The 18,797-nt window shown below is 38.1% G+C and overlaps 1 protein-coding gene across 1 annotated transcript; it reads left to right on the top strand.

Moving 5' to 3' along the window:
- Positions 1-212: 212 nt before the first annotated feature.
- LOC133529184 (uncharacterized) lies at positions 213-18,592 on the top strand. The gene is made up of 7 exons (XM_061866836.1): positions 213-696; positions 1,616-1,714; positions 2,215-2,299; positions 4,173-4,270; positions 10,615-10,705; positions 13,262-13,339; positions 18,368-18,592. Exons 1-7 carry the CDS (start codon positions 622-624, stop codon positions 18,460-18,462), a joined length of 621 nt encoding a protein of 206 aa, XP_061722820.1. The 5' UTR covers positions 213-621; the 3' UTR covers positions 18,463-18,592.
- Positions 18,593-18,797: the final 205 nt, after the last annotated feature.

Below are 18,797 nucleotides of genomic sequence, written 5' to 3'. Positions count from 1 at the left end.
TAAAATTGTTTCGCATCGGTTTGTTTAAAAAAAACGGGTCTGCACTACTATACATTTGACATATTGTCTGACCTCCATATCACACTAGCGAAATTAAACGCGTTAACTATAGGAGTGGCATCTCTTATGGTAGAACTGTTGCATAAGTGTCCAGCTGTCAGCTATAAATAATAGTTCCAAATCTCTTCCAGAGTAGCGCTAGAGTAGCTAAGAACCTAGGCGTTATTGACTTGAATTGCGCTGTCTATGATTTGATTTTTTTTGTTCAAGTACTCTAGGTATTGTAGCGCCACCTATTTAAAGTTTTTTGATGACACTTTTTGGTACATGGAGATTTCGTTCCTTATCTCCACCTTCCGTAGCGTTAACCCTCATTGTATTCAGCCGGCCAATGAACCCAAAGAGTAGTAATATTTCTATGAAAATGATATATATGGGAATATTCATACATTATCTAGCCAAACTTCATGGTAAATTTAATACTGGCCAAGACCGGCCATATAACTTAACAAAAACGTCACTCACTGTCAAAACAGCCTGTGATTCAATTAGATACCGAATTTTAGGATATTTTAGTAGTTTAGTGATTATTAGTAGAAGATATTTAGGTAACAGTTTATCATGCATAAGAGCGCCACGGAAGTTTTATCGAAAAGCAGCGACAAGAAAAGAAGCAGAAGTCAGAGCACTGTTCAGGTATTACGTTTAAATGAACAGTGGTATGGTGGTGAGGGTTCAAATGTCTTCACCCTTTTCGCAAAACGCCTCTCATTTAAATAGCCCTGTTACGAACCGCCTACTTACAAAATTCCTTCTTCGCAAAATGTCTGGTTTAATATGACATCAGGGCTATAACCACGAAAATCGAAGTTCGTCAATTGCGGGCATTTTTCTCTGTCACTCTAATTACGTCTTAGTAAGAGTAAAATTGCGAATTTCGGTTTTCGCGGTAGGCCCCCTATTTTACACTGGCGTGCACGCCAGCGGGAGCAGGTCGTCGCAGACTAAGTTGACTCTCGATTGTGAGGCACTGGTTGTCATTGCATGCACCAGTGTCTCAATAATAAAAAAAAAACGACTTCAATGAGGGATACCGGTGAAAGAACGATTATTGTTGATTTTAGATTTCATACAATGAAATTAAAAAGACAGCGTCCTACGCCTAATTATGAGGAAAAGGAGGTTACATGTTTTTTTTTTGCCTCTGCTGCGATGGTTGAGAACACGCACTATGGAATGGGCCACGTGTACGTACTGGCCCACTACCTTTGAATTGCGAACAAAAAAGCGACACCGTGACCATCCCATCGCCATCCCGCCGCGCCATAAGCCATCCAACACCACTACCTACTACACGCTGGGCCATCTTAGTGGGCCACTGTGATGGCCCATCGTAGAGCCATGCATGATGGCTCCTCTACATGATGGCCCAGCGTCGGCCAGTCCAAGGGACGCATTTATGCGTTAGAGGGAGCAAGTGACATTGCTATCTCCTTCCACCGCATAGCTGCGTCCCTTAGACTGGCCTACGCCGGGTCATCATGTAGAGGAGTCCCCAAACTGACCCCAAATATTTATTTAATATTTATTTATTTATATGATAATGCATGTGCAGCCTCTTCACTTCCTCGTGCACAAGCCCGGCTGCCACTTCGAGAGCTGCTGTGGGGTCTGCAACCTGTTCCCGGGGGTGCTACTCATCGCCTTTGTCCAGGTAAAACTATCCCTAACTTTTAGGGCATTCATAATAGCCATAACAGGTACGTAACAATTTCATACGAACATAAACAACCGGGGCCTATAGCGAAAACCAAAATTCTTTTTCTCTTTTACTCTCACTAAGATGTAATTAGAGTGACAGAGAAATATGCCCGCAATTGATGGTTTCTCTTTTCTATTATTATGTTGCAGTTTTGGCAGTTTTTTTTCGTCAGAAGTAGATACAATTTGTATTAAATAAAGTTTCCTGTACATTTAAGCGCAATTTTTCTGTAGGTATGTCCAGCAATGTCTTCATCGGAGTTATAAAAACGTATGGCATTTCGTAACTTAACGGAACTTTACATTTTTTCTTCAAACCAGCTAAATTGTATACAAATGTAACTAAACAAAAATTCGACAAAAAAAAAATCAGCCGTCCTTGTGTGGGTCTGGCTTTATTGTTACATTTGAATAAGCGGTATTTCTGCGTTAACAATTTGTTATCTGTGGCAGGTGCTTGTGGGAGCTGTGTTGCTAACGCTACTGACATCTCACGGTCGGCAGTACGATGAGATTCATCATACGCAATCTACGCAGCGTTAGTCTATAGATTTTTTGTCTCTACAAACATCTTAGTTTATTATAAGATAAGTTTTTGGCAAAAAAATAATTTTTTGTACAAGCTTTTATCGCTGACTGTGCTTTTTTTGCACAGGCAACTAATACTCATCCAGACAATTCTAAAAACCCCAAACACAATTAGGTTGCTTTGTTTTATCACAGAGTTCCTATGGCTCCCTCCTGTCTCCATCATCAGATCAGCTTGATGGTACCATAATATTGCATTGTCACCCGACTTACACATGTATGCAAATTTTCAGCTTCATCGGAAACCGGGAAGTCGCTCAAATTTAACTTGCAAGATTTGTCCCATACATACTAACTGGGCAAGTTAAATAAATAAAAAAAAAGCTTGTAACAACCATGACTCTCCTCGGGGCCTAGCCAAACTGACAAACGGAAAATAAAAATAAGAAACCGGCCAAGAAGATGTCAGGCCGTGCTCACTGTAGGGCAGTTACCGGTCCGGCAAAATAGAGTTTGGCAAAAACTAAAAAAACGGCTTAATTGATCAGGTTAGCTATCCTTGAAAGTCTTTTCTTTCACGATTTTTATTTTTTATTTTTTGGACCCATGGATCAAAAGTTAGAGAGGGGATACATATTTAATTCTTTCAGAGCGATTATTTCCGAATTATTATGTTTATAAAAAAAAAGTTTTTTAAGACGGAGACCTAACCAACAACGCCCCATATAGACTAAGAGTGAAAAAAAAACATCCTAACTTTTCGTAGCCACCTTAAACAAATCGTTTTTCTAGTTTTTATGTTACGACTATATCGGCGTAACTGATTTATATATCCATACTAATTTCCAGCTGTCTAGCCCTTACGATCACGGAGCCACGGAGCAATGCCGCGGACGGTCGGACAGATAGACAGTCAGACGGACATGGCAAAACTATAAGGGTTTCCAGTTGACTACGGAACCCTAAAAAATTTAGTATGATAGACGCTACGAAAAATCACGTGATTATTTCCATATAGTTCGTGTCATCCACGATGACGCGCAGATTTGTCAAATCTAACCTTTAATAACATGACAATAGAAGCCAAGGCAGGCGTCTTCTTGAATCACACGATCCACATATATACACCGTGTTTTTATTGAATTCCGTTAACTTCGGTGTATCGGTAAGAACGTTTAAGGACTGTACGTAAATGGCATAGTTAATTTTCAAAAAAAAAATTGTAAGTACTTTTTTTACATAAAAAGTAAATAAATGTTGCATATGTTGCAACTGTGACATATCAATGTCATTTCGAACACCGATCGTCCGAGATAGTACTTACGTTTATTAGCAAATGTATCAACTCGTATGTAAGCAGGCCCTAAGGCTAGTGCACACGCTCGTAAGGGCCTTATAAGATAAAAAATAATTATTGATTATCTTCGAAATGGAGTTAATTAGAATACCGGTGTGTTTGAGAAAGTTACTTAATTTAAGCTCAGGGATGCACTCTTGAAATTAACGGAAATAAAAAAAACACGGTGTATAAGGTTAAATGGAAGAGATCTCATACAAGGATAAGTTCGCCTTTGTTGTATTTAATTAATCTGTAAGTAACTGTGTTTTTCGTGTTTTTATTTCTATGTACAATAGTTTCGGTTGGTGTATTTTATCAACGATTGTAATTTTGGCTAGGCCCCCCTTGCGAATAGCCTAGTCTTTGGTCTCGCACGTGTTACTCCAGCAGTGGCAGCATGGTTCCATTTTTATCGCTTGTCACTATGCCCGTCACTTTCGCACTTACATACTTGTTAGAACGTGACAGGCATGGTGACAAATGATAAAGAGCCGACCATCTTGGCCCTACAGGGTTAGAATATTATATCGTTGAATGTTAACAGTAATCAGCCTGGCCACTGGTGCGGTATTGAGCGGAGTCACTGGCGCCGGTCTCCTGCTGATCGTGGTGGCGCTCACCGAAAACTGCAAGGCGATGCTGGTAAGTTTTGAGACCTTATTAATAAAAAAGTTTTTTGGAGCATGCGACTTGCAATCCGGAGGTCGCGGGTTCAAACCTCGGCACGTACCAATGAGTTTTTCGGAACTTATTTACGAAATATCATTTGACATTTAGCAATCGCTTTTCGGTGAAGGAAAAACATCGTGAGGAAACCGGACTAATCCCAACAAGGCCTAGTTTACCCTCTGGGTTAGAAGGTCAACTGGCAGTCGCTTTTGTAAAAACTAGTGCCTACGCCAAATCTTGACATTATTTGTCAAGCGGACCCCAGGCTCCCATGAGCGGTGGCAAAATGCTGGGACAACGCGAGGAAGAAGATGAATAAAAAAGTTTTTTGTCTAAAATTTTTGATATAAGCTTTTATCGCTGACTAAATTTTCTTCCAACAGGTCGAGACAGATCTAACAAACCCGAACTAGGTTACGTTGTTTTTCATAGAGTAACTCCTGTATCCATTATTAATTAGATCAGCTCGAAGGTCTTCAATCAATCAATCAAAATATTTATTGTTGGTCATGAGTTACAGAGATGTTATTCTAATTTACAATGTTCTTCATGCCCTGCCTCAGAGAATACATAAACTTAATGTTAGGCGTACTTTAAATTTTATAAAAAAAATATTGAAGACCTGACTTTCGTAGATCCTAATGTTTTGGGTTCTTTGAACTCAGAATCACTAGCATATTCAATCCTGATGCTAAAAAAAAGTCCCAAAAATGTGTATGAACATTATAGTTTCCACTACGTCACGCGCAAGTGATTTTTTTTTTTCACACTAAAACGTGACGTAATGGAACCGACATTTTGGGACTTTATTTTTAATGGTAGAATGCTGTCGATTCTGAGTAGAATTTCAGAAAACACCCACTTAAGGGTCCCCAGCAAGCTCGGTTCTCCAGACAAAGGTAGTTACGCTCTATTTAAAACGACTATCTAATTTGCTCTGAATCTTTTTACTTACAATTAAAGTATATCTATGTAATATAGTTAGTTTATAAATGTACCTTCAGATACCATAGTTAAAAAGAATATAGTGAATATATTTTTTTCATACAAAACTAGTTTTTGCTCTATTTCGTTTGTTCTATAAACCGGAGCTATATAAACGAATTACAGGATTATATACCTCATGTCATTGTATCTGCAAAGTTTCATTACAATCCAAAACGTAGTTTTTTTATAGTATTTTATGCAACAGTTGTATAAGAAGGGTCAAAAAAGGCGAGTGGCGTGAGTTACAATGTGAGCCGGAGCCGAAGGCGTAGGCGAACATTGTAAAGGAATACGCCACGAGAATTTTTGACCTACTTATACAACGTTGCATACAATATTTTTCCTACGAGTCAACAAAAATAAATCTTAATTTAGGTAAACAAATTACAGTAAAAGTATATAGCCAAGACGCGCGAGCATACCTTGTTACGCGCCCGGCCCGCCCCGGGCCGCGGCCGGCCGGTCGGCGACACCTCCTCGTAACTCATGAGGCCCTGGTACTTGCTACTTGCTAAATTAATTTTTTAGACAGTTTTTTCTCAAATTCGGCCACCGTAGCCTACGGAGACTAACAAGCAACGCTAAGCGGTCTTCGTAGTCTATGGGTGTTGCTATATTACGGGTGTCACATGCGTGTTTCTGACTTATGAAGTAATTATTTTTACTATGCAACCAAATGAATATTTTGTAAGTTGGCAGCAATGCACTTAGTTTAAAACTGTATTCGTTTTGGTTTTGTTAGGTTGGTAGCCATTAATCGCAGTAACGTTATATCTTATAAAAGCACAAGAGCTTTTATGAGGAATAGAAAATATAGACTTTTCTTGAAATCTTTTATGTATGTTCTTATATTCGTGTTAATGAATGCATAAATGACAGATAACAGTAGAGGAGTAGGAAAAATATTATAGGACATTATTACACAAATTGACTAAGTCTCACAGTAAGCACAATAAGGCTTGTGTTGAGGGTACTTAGACAACGATATATGTATATAATATATAAATATTTAAATTCATAGAAAACACCCATGACTCAGGAACAAATATCCATACAAATCACACGAATAAATGCCCTTACCAGGATTTGAACCCGGGACCATCAGCTTCGTAGACAGGGTCACTACCCACTAGGCCAAACCGGTCGTCAGTCGTAGTTTTAAAATGAGAACGAAAATTTTGTATGGGAAGGTGAAATTCGGCCGAGCTTGCCGAGGACCCCTTAGCAGTTGGCAAGAAAATTTAGCATGGTCCAACTCTAGATATGAAATAATCAATTAATCTTTTTTTGCTAGTCACAGTAAACAACCCATAAAATATCCCCATTTTAAAATATTTCCGACGTATTAAATTTAAAATTCATTCTCCGTAGACTCGGAGTCAATCACAGCGGGCCGTGACTAGCTTGCAGAGCGCTTGTTTACTTTACTGCAGATTTTTAGTCAACCTATATTTACCGTGAAAACAACAAAAAAAACAATACAACTTGGTTCTCTTCTAATAAATTTGTCTTACAGTTTTGAAAGATTCACGGTTAGTTTCACTATGTACATTTTCCTACTCCTCTACTGTATCTGTCATTTATGCATTCATTAACACGAATATAAGAACATACATAAAAGGTTTCAAGAAAACTCTATATTGTCTCTTCCTCATAAAAGCTCTTGTGCTTTTAATCGCTATAACGTTACTGCGATTAATGGCTACCAACCTAACAAAACCAAAACGAATACAGTTTTAAACTAAGTGCATTGCTGTCAACTTACAAAATATTCATTTGGTTGCATAGTAAAAATAATTACTTCATAAGTCAGAAACACGCATGTGACACCCGTAATATAGCAACACCCATAGACTACGAAGACCGCTTAGCGTTGCTTGTTAGTCTCCGCAGGCTACGGTGGCCAAAATTGAGAAAAAACTGTCCAATAATTTAATTTAGCAAGTAGCAAGTACCAGGGCCTCATGAGCTACGAGGAGGTGTCGCCGACCGGCCGGCCGCGGCCCGGGGCGGGCCGGGCGCGTAACAAGTAACAAGGTATGCTCGCGCGTCTTGGCTATATACTTTTGCTTTGTTTACCTAAATTAAGATTTATTTTTGTTGACTCGTAGGAAAAATATTGTATGCAACGTTGTATAAGTAGGTCAAAAAATACTCGTGGCGTATTCCTTTACAATGTTCGCCTGCGCCTTCGGCTCCGGCTCACATTGTAACTCACGCCACTCGCCTTTATTGACCCTTCTTATACAACTGTTGCATAAAAAAAATTAAAACTACCGGGATATAAACCGTGATTACCTTTACAAGATGCATGAAAGGGCGTTGAAATATCGGGAGCTCAATAAAACAATATAAAAGGTAACGACGGTTTATATCCCGGTCGATTTAAGTGTAGTGAATTTCTCTTACCAAAGAGTTAGTAGAAGAGAGAAAAAAAAGTGCTCCCAGTTTGAGAGCTGAAAAAATCCTCCGGCACATAATACAGGGTTTACGATATATTTCATTCGGGAAGTTTATTCTAGATAATTATTTACATCATAATTTTGTACAGAAACAGTAAATTGTAATAAAGCTGACTAAAAACTAAAATTGTAATATTGTATATACTACCTTTTGCCTGCGACTTCATCTGTATGGAGTTAGTAATTTGTGTAGCTTATTTATCCAATCTGTTTTAATTGATTTCCTATACAAACTTCCTTATTTTAGAGACAATATACATACTATCCAATATCCTTCCCCGAGATTCAAACTATGTCTCTACCAAATTTCAATTAAATTAGTTCAGGGATAAACGTGAAGAGGTACAGAAAGGCAGAAAGACACACTTTACATCAATTATCAGGCGATGCATCAGTTATCTCACTTCCACCCCGCTTGTCACAATCTTAAGGTATGATTTCCGGGATATAAACTAGCCTATATACTTCCCCGGGACTCAAATTATCTCTCTGCCAAATTTCAACTAAATTAGTTCAACGTGAAGACGGTAACAGACACTTTCCCCTTTATAATATTAGTTCGAGGTACGAATTGTACTATTGCCTATTGTCACACCTTGTGTTCCATTTTAAACGTGTTAACACGCCCCAATGTTATCACGTCCTGTTAACGAACCCTCGGAAAATCCGACATGTCCGACGACTCGAAACTCCGAGATAACTGAACCACAGAATAAATATTAGTAACGTGCAGAAGGTTCATTTACAGGGCTCGAACTTTTAGTGCGTGTGACGTAAAAATTACGTCGTTGTGCACACAGGTTAGTGCGTGTGACGTAAAAATGACGTCTTTGTTTACACAGGTTAGTGCGTGTGACGTAAAAATGACGTCGCTGTGCACATAGATGATGTAGTAAATAAAATAAGTTCTACAAAACTTGTTACCGTAAAGCACGAATATTTAATTGACCAAAACATTAGCGAAGATCTCTGTTTTAACACGGGCATTTTGCTTTCATATGTCCGGATGTTCTCCTCTACAGGTCGCAATTCTTAACCGTTTCTCGCGAAAATTTATGACCGGACTCTATAATCAAATAGATTTTTTAGTTGATCCATTATTGTAAAAAAAAATGCGAAAAAGTGTATAGGCACAATATCTTAGTAACCATAATAACCGATGTGTTCGCGTCCATACTTCCGTCAAGTTCTTTAATATAAACTGTTACCAAATATCCCGTGAGACGGCGCTGTACCGGGAGCGGTGATTTCTACATCACGCTATCGAAATGTTTAAAGGGATTGTATATAGAGGTTTGTGATTATTTTGAATATCACTAAAGTAAAGAGCGCCCTTTTTGTGACAGAGTTAGGAGTACATACATTGAATTGGTTTTATTTGTGACTGGTTGTTTATTTTCATAGTCAATCCTCCTCAAGTAAAGAGCGGCCTATTTGAAAGAGTTAGGAGTACATACACGATGTACCACTTTCCCGAATGAAGGTCGAGGGAGGCGATGGCTGAGACACGCGTCATACTCGTGAACGGATGCTGTTTGTGGAGACCGGTCTGTTTAAGCTTACACGGGCTACATGTTATGTTATAAGTATGTAACTTTACTTTCGGACACTTCATTCGGTTATTGTATGTCTGATTTAATTTCTTGTCGTTTAATTATTTATTCTTGTCGTTTAATTATTTATTATTTGATATTAATTCAAGTCTTGATGGAGACCTTTTACATTTCTAAGAATATTTTTTTTTTCTCTGACACTTAGAGACTTTTACAACTCTAAAGAATTTTAGTATTTGTTGGTTGTATTTTGTTTCATAGAGTTTGCGTGTAATTCGATATTAAGAGAGTGTATACATTTCTAATAAGTATCTAATATTTCATTGATTCCATATTTTGTTATTTTTATTGTTTGGAAAAAAATTGACATGTAAAAGTGCCCCTGTGGCCTATTTGCTGAATAAATGTTTGATGTTGATAGCTACCTATGTGTGGTTTAACGTCATTGGCACTAAAAGTTCGAACACACTCTCAAAAATATTTTTCATACACACTCTCCTGACTGTACTTTCTGCTTTTCATGTCTGTTAAGTACTTCACGAGACAAAAATTGTACATTGTGCAACGAGGGAGGTAAGAGAAATTTTGCATAAGAGGGGGTTAATTCACGAAAGCCGCAGGCTGGAGTGAATTAAAGACTCGCTTTTGCAATATTCTTTCCCCCAGAGTTACACAGAAAAAACTAAATTTTAAGCGAAATACTTCTTAAATATGGACCGTGCGCGATGGAGGGTCTGCCATCTTGTGCTCTGAATCGGAACCATAAACATGTACATTTACACGTCACGTGTTTTCTTGTGCATAGTAGGTTCTGCCATCTTGTGGGCTACATCGGAACAATAAACATCACATTTACGCCTCGCGCCAAAAATCTGACGGCTCCTGTTCTGCCTCCTACAGTTCATGCACGCTCCCTATACGGTGGCACTTCACTCATTCGTTCGCCATTTTCTCAATTTTTGACAGGTTGGGCATCGAACGCACAGACCCATCCGGCGTTCAGCCACGATTGAAAATTGTGTTATAATATTTATTAGGCTATTAAATTAATCAAATCAAATATTTATAAACGTAAACGCTAATATACCCTTGACATTTAACACGTATTTTACTCAAAAAGCCTACTCGGCTGAATTATTGACATAATTAAAAAAGTTATGACTCCCTAGGGCGTTATAGCTTTTTTTTCACAACCCATAACTCCCGCGGATACAATATAGGCTATTATCCTTCTGTAAATCTACATGAAATAAGACCTTTTTCGAGCAAGTGTGATGAAAAAATAGTTATTTAACAGTAAGTTTATAATTTTCAGGTATACCTGCTGGTGGCGTTGATCGTCATGATGGCCATAGCCACGCTGGGGCTCTTCAAGATCAACAGATCATGCGGTCGCTTTAAAGATGGTAAGAATATAGATAGTGCCTCAAAATATACTGACAAAGTATTATTAAGGATATTTTTCTTAATTAAGATACCTGCACCAAAATAAATGTCAGTTATTTAAGCTTGCTAACTTCCAAAATTTGATACATTTAAGTGTAAGTGTGAATGGGTTCAAACATTCCGTCCAGTTCTGCTAGTACAGTCAGCATCAAAAGTAGCGGATGAAACAACGCGCCAAAAGTATCTGATATTCCGGATAACTTTTCCGAAAATAGATGAATTTCTAAAGTTCCAGTTCAAAAGTATATCTTTTACAGTCTTAGTTGTTATATATTAAAGACATCACTTTTTGTTAAGCTCTTACAGAATGGTAGATACTTATGAAGCGTTATTTGATCCGCTACTTTTGATGCAGACTGTACTATAGACAAAACAGCAAGTTCATACTAAACAAAAGAAAAATAAAAATGCATATACTACCAAAACAATAAGTGCATAAAAATGAAGAAAACGCAAAAAGTTTGTTTGCAAACGGTTTCATTATTAAGACACAATCTTGTTCCTAAATTTTCGATTTTGTTATTAATTAGTAGCATGCGAGCTACGTCGTAGCCCGTAACAGCGTAATATCGACATAGGGAAAGTATGGAAGCGCGAATATAGGCACAACAGCAGATAGGTACGTAATAGATAAATAAACGATTAAATTTATTGAACAAAAACATAAGTACTAAAATACAACTATCACCTTAATCCACAGCGCAGGGTTCGTCAATAGTTAAATAGATTTTTTTTTGGGAAACGTGCCATGAAAAAAATTATGAAAAACTTAACATAAAAATAAAAAACTACTTAAGCCCAATTTGCGTATGACAGTATATCAGGTAAAATCGTCTGCAAGCTTTTTCGTCGCTTTATAGCGTCAGTAGAACAGAAGGAGCGAAGCGAAGAAGACGTACGTGTACAGTTACGAGAGTCCCAACAAATTACCGATCTTTTCCACGTTAGGAATTATCTTATATACTCGTACTAAACTAATCATCAGAGCCCGTACATTTCATGCCGTTGACAGAAAAATGACGTCACGATACATAGAGTATAATTCCAATTAGTATTTTCGTAATAATTAATAATTTGTCAACCTCTTTACGTAACTGATACATATACTTGTCAATCAGTATAGAAACGTCTAACTGACTTTCATTTTATTGTCACACAAATAAATAATAGATTATTAATTTATGAAATAATACATATTTTTGGTTGTTAACAGCGTAACAAGCTTTTATTCACGTAACAAGTATTTATTATGATACCCATCAATAAGTAAATTATCTAAATTTGTAATAACTCCCTGTATGTTAAATTACGTCATTTTTGCGTCAACGGCATGAAAAGTAGGGGCCCGCTTATCATAAACTTATTAGTAGACATTATCTAATAAATTAATGTCACCAGCGCGCGTACAAATTCACTGTGTGATCTACCAACATCGTCTCATCAGTGATAAAATATATCAAACGTCAGCAATTCTAGACCATCAATCAAAGACCGTTGAACCTAACCCATCAAAAGCCTTAGTACAAAAGACTCCAGCTGTGTGTTTAGGCTTATTACCTCGTCTAATCAATAGTCCGCCCGCATCCTCCATATTTGCTGACGACGCGAAAATAAACGAAATCACACAACCCTAACACAAAGCAATAAACACGATTTTCGTACGACAGTCACGCTGTACAGCGTAGTAGTCGCCACCAGATATATCGGAGCGGCCGAGGTGCTCAAAATTATCTAAACACGCAATCTAAAGCCTTGACGATAGAGACGTGTTCAGATGTTTCTGAGCACCTCGGCCGCTCCGATATATCTGATGGCAACTGTACCTGAATCTTGCTATATGAGAAAAATAAGGGTATTTGAACGTGATTGGTTTTCTGATAGATCAATGGATTGGGATGAGATAAATGAAATCAGTCAGTACCCGTTCGTTGAAAGATGTGTTTCTAGCAAACTCAGAATATTATACTTATTTTTTGTGCAGTCAGTAAATACATGGGTACAGAATAAGGTGCTTGTGATATAAAGCCGCATCCAGACATGCGGGACTCGCCGAATGCCGAGCCGATTATTTCTTACGATCTTTAATGTTTTCTTAGATTCGGCTCGGCACTCGGCAAGTCCCGCATGTCTTTACGCCGCTTTATACATATAAAGTTGTGTCCACATTCCTTGCAGACGAATACAGTCAATTTGTATTCGTAGCAAACTCGCGTATATACTGGATGCACTTTTTGTACTTAACTCCTTTTTGTGTATCTCCGGGGGTAGACTATTGTAAACTCGTGTCTTTAATTTCACTTGCCCCCCTAGTTGCATAATGTACTATAACATTAATACTTACCTAGTAGAAAAGGTGTAAAATCCGAAAAAAAATTCAATAGCGATACATCTCGCCATCTATTTTTTTATATAATTCGGCGTTCAAACCCGGGGGCACTATTTTTTCTTAGACTTTACACCTCTTCTACTACTTAATTACGAGACAAAGTAGATTGACCGGATTTTTTTTTTTTCAGCTCCTAAAATAAAGGACGAGCAACACCGACTAGCGAACTTGGCGTGCGTCAGTGGCCTGCTTACGTTTTTCGGTGCCGGTAAGTGTTAATAGCAAAACTAGCAATTTTTTTATAATATCGTAGGAGGCAAATCAGCAGACGAATCGCTTGGTGGTAAGCGATTACCGTCGCCCATAGACACCCGCAACACCAGAGGCGAGGGGTTGTAACTACGCTGCCGTTAAAAATGGGAGTACGCTCTTTTCTTGAAGGTTTGAAGGTTCTACTAATGTATTTATTGTAACACTGTATTTTTTTTAACATGATAGCAATAAAGAAATATGAATATGAATAAGGTCTTATCGGTCCGGAAATACCGCAGGCGACAGTTCATTCCACAGTTTAGCTGAAATTTCTGGAGAACGCACAGTTGAGGACTGCCAACCATCTAAGTGGTGAAAATGGAAATGTTGCCGCGTAGAGTGATGGTGGAAAGAAGCGGCAGGGTTTGTTTAATTCGAACAATTTCTCGGAGCACTCCCCGTGATACATGCGCATTATAAAATGTAGAGTGTGGCTTCATGATGCCCAAAATAACCTTTACTCAATGTTGGTTAGGAAATAAAAGTGTGAGCAGATCTGTTGTATTTACCTCAGTAAATCATGCGATATAATTTTTATTTATTTATTTATTTAATATTTAATATATATATACAGCATTACAGTCGAGACCAAAGCACTGTACAATTCAGATTATATGATAGGATTACATACTAGGAAAAACAGATCACAATCATCTTTCGTCCATCACCTCGCAATACCGCAGACACATCTGATACACAGCCGTCCATCGACTTGCAAACATATAACAATCTGGTGCCCATGACAGAAGGGAGTTCAGCAGCCTTAGAGCCCGCACAGCAGGCGAGTTTTTATGTGCTACAGTGCGTGTAATTGGGACGGCCAAAAGCTTGTGACTTCGCGGTCGCAGGAGATTTTTGGGCACAAATGGAATAGCGAGTCTAACAGTTCGTCCTACCAGTTCAGGACAGTCTGTCTCGCCACGTAAAACTCCACATGCTGTCACCAGGAGATTGTAATTGCGTCTGACTGCAAGGGAATTAAAACCTAATGATCCTAATAAGTACTTGGTCGGATATAAGAATGGATAGTAAGTATATAGCTTCTTATACAAGAACCTAAGAAATGTTTTTTGCACTTTTTCTACGAGAAGGGCGTATGTGATTTCAGCTGGGTTCCAAACAATACTTGCCGCCTCAAGCTTACTCCTCACAAGAGCCGTGTAGAGCAGTTTGATGGCTCTGGGATCGTTAAATTCGCGCACATTCCTGATAACGAAACCAAGTCGCTTATAACAATTGGCAGCTAATCCTTTTATGTGGTCATGAAAAGTAAGAGAGGCGTCGAAGGTAACACCCAGGTCTTTGACAGTTGTTACACGAGCTATGACTTCTGAGTCAAAGGTTTTGGCGAGCGAGTATAGGACATAACGCAACATTTAGAGATGTTGAAATGCAGTTTATTCGCAACACTCCATTGCAAAACCTCATTGATGTCTCTTTACATCGCTTCACAATCCGCCATTTGTTTAACACCAAGCATGAGTTTTAGGTCATCTGCGTACAAAAGGCACCTAGAACTACCTCGAGATCATTTATCATGATGCCAAATAGCAGAGGGCCAAGAATGGATCCTTGACTAACTCCGGATTGTGTAGAGTAAGTGGATGAAACAAAACAACCATGCTTTACGAATTGTTGCCTGCCGCTCATGTAACTGGCAAACAATTTTAACAATCGCGGCGAAAAACCAATGGCACACAACTTTCCAAGTAAAACATCATTATCAACTTGATCAAAAGCTTTCCTGAAGTCAAGATAGAGGACATCAACCTGTGTTCCTCTATCTAAGTGTTCTGAAATGATGTTGGTAGCCGTCAACAGGTTGGTGTCCACTGATCGTTTCGACCTAAAGCCGTGCTGTGCGTCACAAAGGAATGGTTTTAATTGGGGAGAAATCAATGCCTTCAGTACAGATTCAAACAGCTTCGCTAACGAAGAAATTATGGCTATAATGTATTTCCAACAATCGTGGGACGACCTCGCTACTCGGCGGTCTAAGATCAACTGACTGTAACTGTCAGTGACATCATCATGACGTAAGCACTCGAAACGTCTATACACCACAAGATCAATTTACCCGAAAGATTACCCCCTTATTCATAAACGGGTACTAAAGTTGACAAGCCGCTAATAATCGTTTGTCCCTTTCCATCATACCAATACGTTGGAAAGGGACAAACGATTATTAGCGGCTTGTCAACTTTAGTAGACGTTTATGACTAAGGGTGTAAGACCGCAGGCTGGGAGCACGCGGCGCGCGGCGCGGCAAGCGACCGTCGTCGCTGTCGTCCAAAATAAAACAGATTCATTGCAGTCTATAATTCTGATCATGCCGTTCGAAGCCGGGCCGGGCAAAATGCATAGACTTAGTAGTTCGCGACCTAACCGAGTAGAGTTAGACCAAGAGAAAGCAATTTTCTAGCACACAGCGTGAAAGTGAGCCTTTCATCCCTTGGTTAACAATCTACTATTGCACCGCGGTATTAGCAAAGATTCATTGATTGTATTGGATATTTAAAGTCTTCTTAGACTGTTTCGATTTTAACGGATAATTAATAGACTTATGGTGATGTACCGTCAAAAGTTGATTTTTGACAATATTCTATAACTAACAAACAAGCTAAATACGATTTTTTAGACTTTCCATCTCTTCTATATTCAATTAAGCGCAAAAAATTAAGAAAGAAAGACAGAAAATACATTTATTTAACGCCACAACACATGACATTCGGAAAAAGAAGAGATAAAAAAGATTGGACGCTAAAATAGGAGGCACTCAGCATAATGCCGCGACAATCCGTGACGCTGGTTTTCAGTCGGGACTTGACTTAAGACTTACGATACTAGTTAAGCCAAATATTACCAACCAACCACACATGTTGCCGTTCGTTCATAATCAAATAATGAGTGAGTATACGTTTAATCATATGAATCCAGACACGGATTATCTGTCAGATGCCTTCAGTTGATTGCAAAGCACTCACGCTGATCATGCGGCACTATTCGGAAATTCCGATGCGTCTATTGCAATTCGTTTCACCGTTTTTGCCCAAATTAGTTTCTTGGAAACACCGGCCAAGTTCACTTATAAACGGAGTTTCGTTCTCATTTTAAAACTACGTGTTGGATTGTAATGAAACTGTTCACATACAATGACATAAGGTATATCTATGCCTATAATCGGTTTATATATAGCTCCAGCTTATAAATCAAACGAAAGACTTAGAACAAAAACAAGGTTTGAATGGAAATTTTAACATCGCTGTATTTTTTTTACTGTGGTTTCTGATGCTACATAAACATACCTTAGGTATCCTATTGTGAGTACAAAGTTTCAGAGCAATCTAGCTAGTCGTTTTCAAAATGAAAGCGTAACTACGTTTGTATAGATAACTGAGCTTGCTGGGGACCCTTAAACCACAGAACCGTTTCAGCGTTGCAGCGCAGCGCAGTAATTATCATTTTACGCAGACCAAGTAGTCTTTTTTTTATTCCGTAGACTAAAATGACAACCACAAATGTCAAACGTAGAAATAATGTGACCAGCTTAAAACAACAGGGCTGATCTTTGATTCGGTTTGTGGATAACCGATAAATATTAAATTAATTTTAGATTCAAAATAAACAATAAATGAAATCTACTCACTACATGATAAGAAATGAACAATAAATAAAATCTACTCACTACTAATTTACTCAAACATTTAAAAATTGCATTGGTGACTTCGAGGCGACTGTTAAATCTTACAATAAAATCGCTTTTAAATATTAGAAATATTGTGTATAGACCTGGATACAAAATTTCTAAATGCCTCAAAATGGTGTTACATACCTATGTAAGTACCTCCCAATAGTTTATTTTCGATTAGTACCGGTTGTAGCACATCACTATTTATAAGACTTAAAAAACTAGCAACACATGAAATGTCATTTTAGTCTACAGGATAAAGACGCTAGTATTGAATATACCTATATATGTATTTAGTGAATTCCGTTCACTTCGGGGTATGGGTAAGTACGTTTAAGTGCCACCTGCACCATCCCACTAACCGGGGTTAACTGGTTAAATCGTTAACCCAATGTCAAATTGTACAGCTAACCATGATAACTCCAGTTAACCCCGGGTTAATGGGATGGTGCAAGGAAACTAAATGACATAATTAATTTTATAAAAAGTAACTAAAAATGTGTAAAATCAATTCCAACCAAAGTTATGAGGGTTCAAAAAAACGACGAGTAGCAAATGTAGAAACTCATACTGAACACTAATCAATATGTGAACAGGCCCTAAGACACGCTCGTAAGGGTCTTATCAGATAAAAATAAATTATTATCTACGAAATGGAGATAATTTGAAAACCGGTGTCTTTGAGAAAGTTACTTAATTTAGGCTCACGAATGCGCCCTAGAAATGAACTAAAGTAAAATAAAACACGGTGTATACTGTAACATGTGTCTCACGGAAATTTTGTTATTTAAACCGACTACTTAAGATTACTTTAGTTTTTAATTTGACTTTGACATTTTTTCCTTTAATATAAAATTTCTTAACGAGTAATGTTTCCAAACCTAACAGTTCATCCAGAATAGACCCGTATAACGATATAGCACTGAGCACATTATACTAATTGCGGAATGAAACCTGATTGGTGCAAATGACTGATGACTTGATGATTGATGGGTCATATGTTTTGCTATAATCGTGATCGTTATCTTATCTTATCTTATCTAAATCTATCTTGTAATCTCATACCACACATACTTCTCAGCGCTCTGATTTCCATTGTTTTCAGTTGACTCGGATCCCTCTTCTGCCATACCCAACTTTTGCTACCATACACAAGTGTAGGCAAGGCACCAACACCCCTCTATGCACAGCCAACCGTGCTTTCTACAACACCTTCTACCTTCTGGCTGCTCATAAAAGCGTTAAGTTCCCCGTGTCGTTGGAAATATGATAATTATACTAGTTTCTTTGTTCCAGTTGTATATTTCTTCTCGTTTGTGGTGGTGTTCAGCTTCTACCACTTCAGATACGTCCGCCGCGCCATCTTGCTGCACGAGGCCGAGTGCGAGTAGTGCGAGTAATGCGAGGCCGACGGCCGAGTGAAGAGGCCGAGTTCAACTGAAGCCAGAAGCCTTATGTTTTTTATTTTTTATTTAATGAATTGTGACCAAGTATGTGAATTATATTATTGTGTGATATTTTTATTGTCTTTAACTTAACGATTTTATTTTGCTTGACCCCGTATATAGCTACATACCTTTTTTGTATAGTTCTTCAAATCTTGCAGTCGATTTTTCGACCACTTCTACTTAACCTGTTTCGATGCAATTTGGTAAGCGTATCAAATCCCCGTGACAAAGACTTTTTACGAAATTTTCAACCTTTGATATTCAAATCCTCATGCTGT

The sequence above is a fragment of the Cydia pomonella genome, chromosome 20 (assembly GCF_033807575.1).
Source record: "Cydia pomonella isolate Wapato2018A chromosome 20, ilCydPomo1, whole genome shotgun sequence".
Lineage (NCBI taxonomy): Eukaryota > Metazoa > Arthropoda > Insecta > Lepidoptera > Tortricidae > Cydia > Cydia pomonella.
This window is presented reverse-complemented; position numbering and strand designations above follow the sequence as displayed.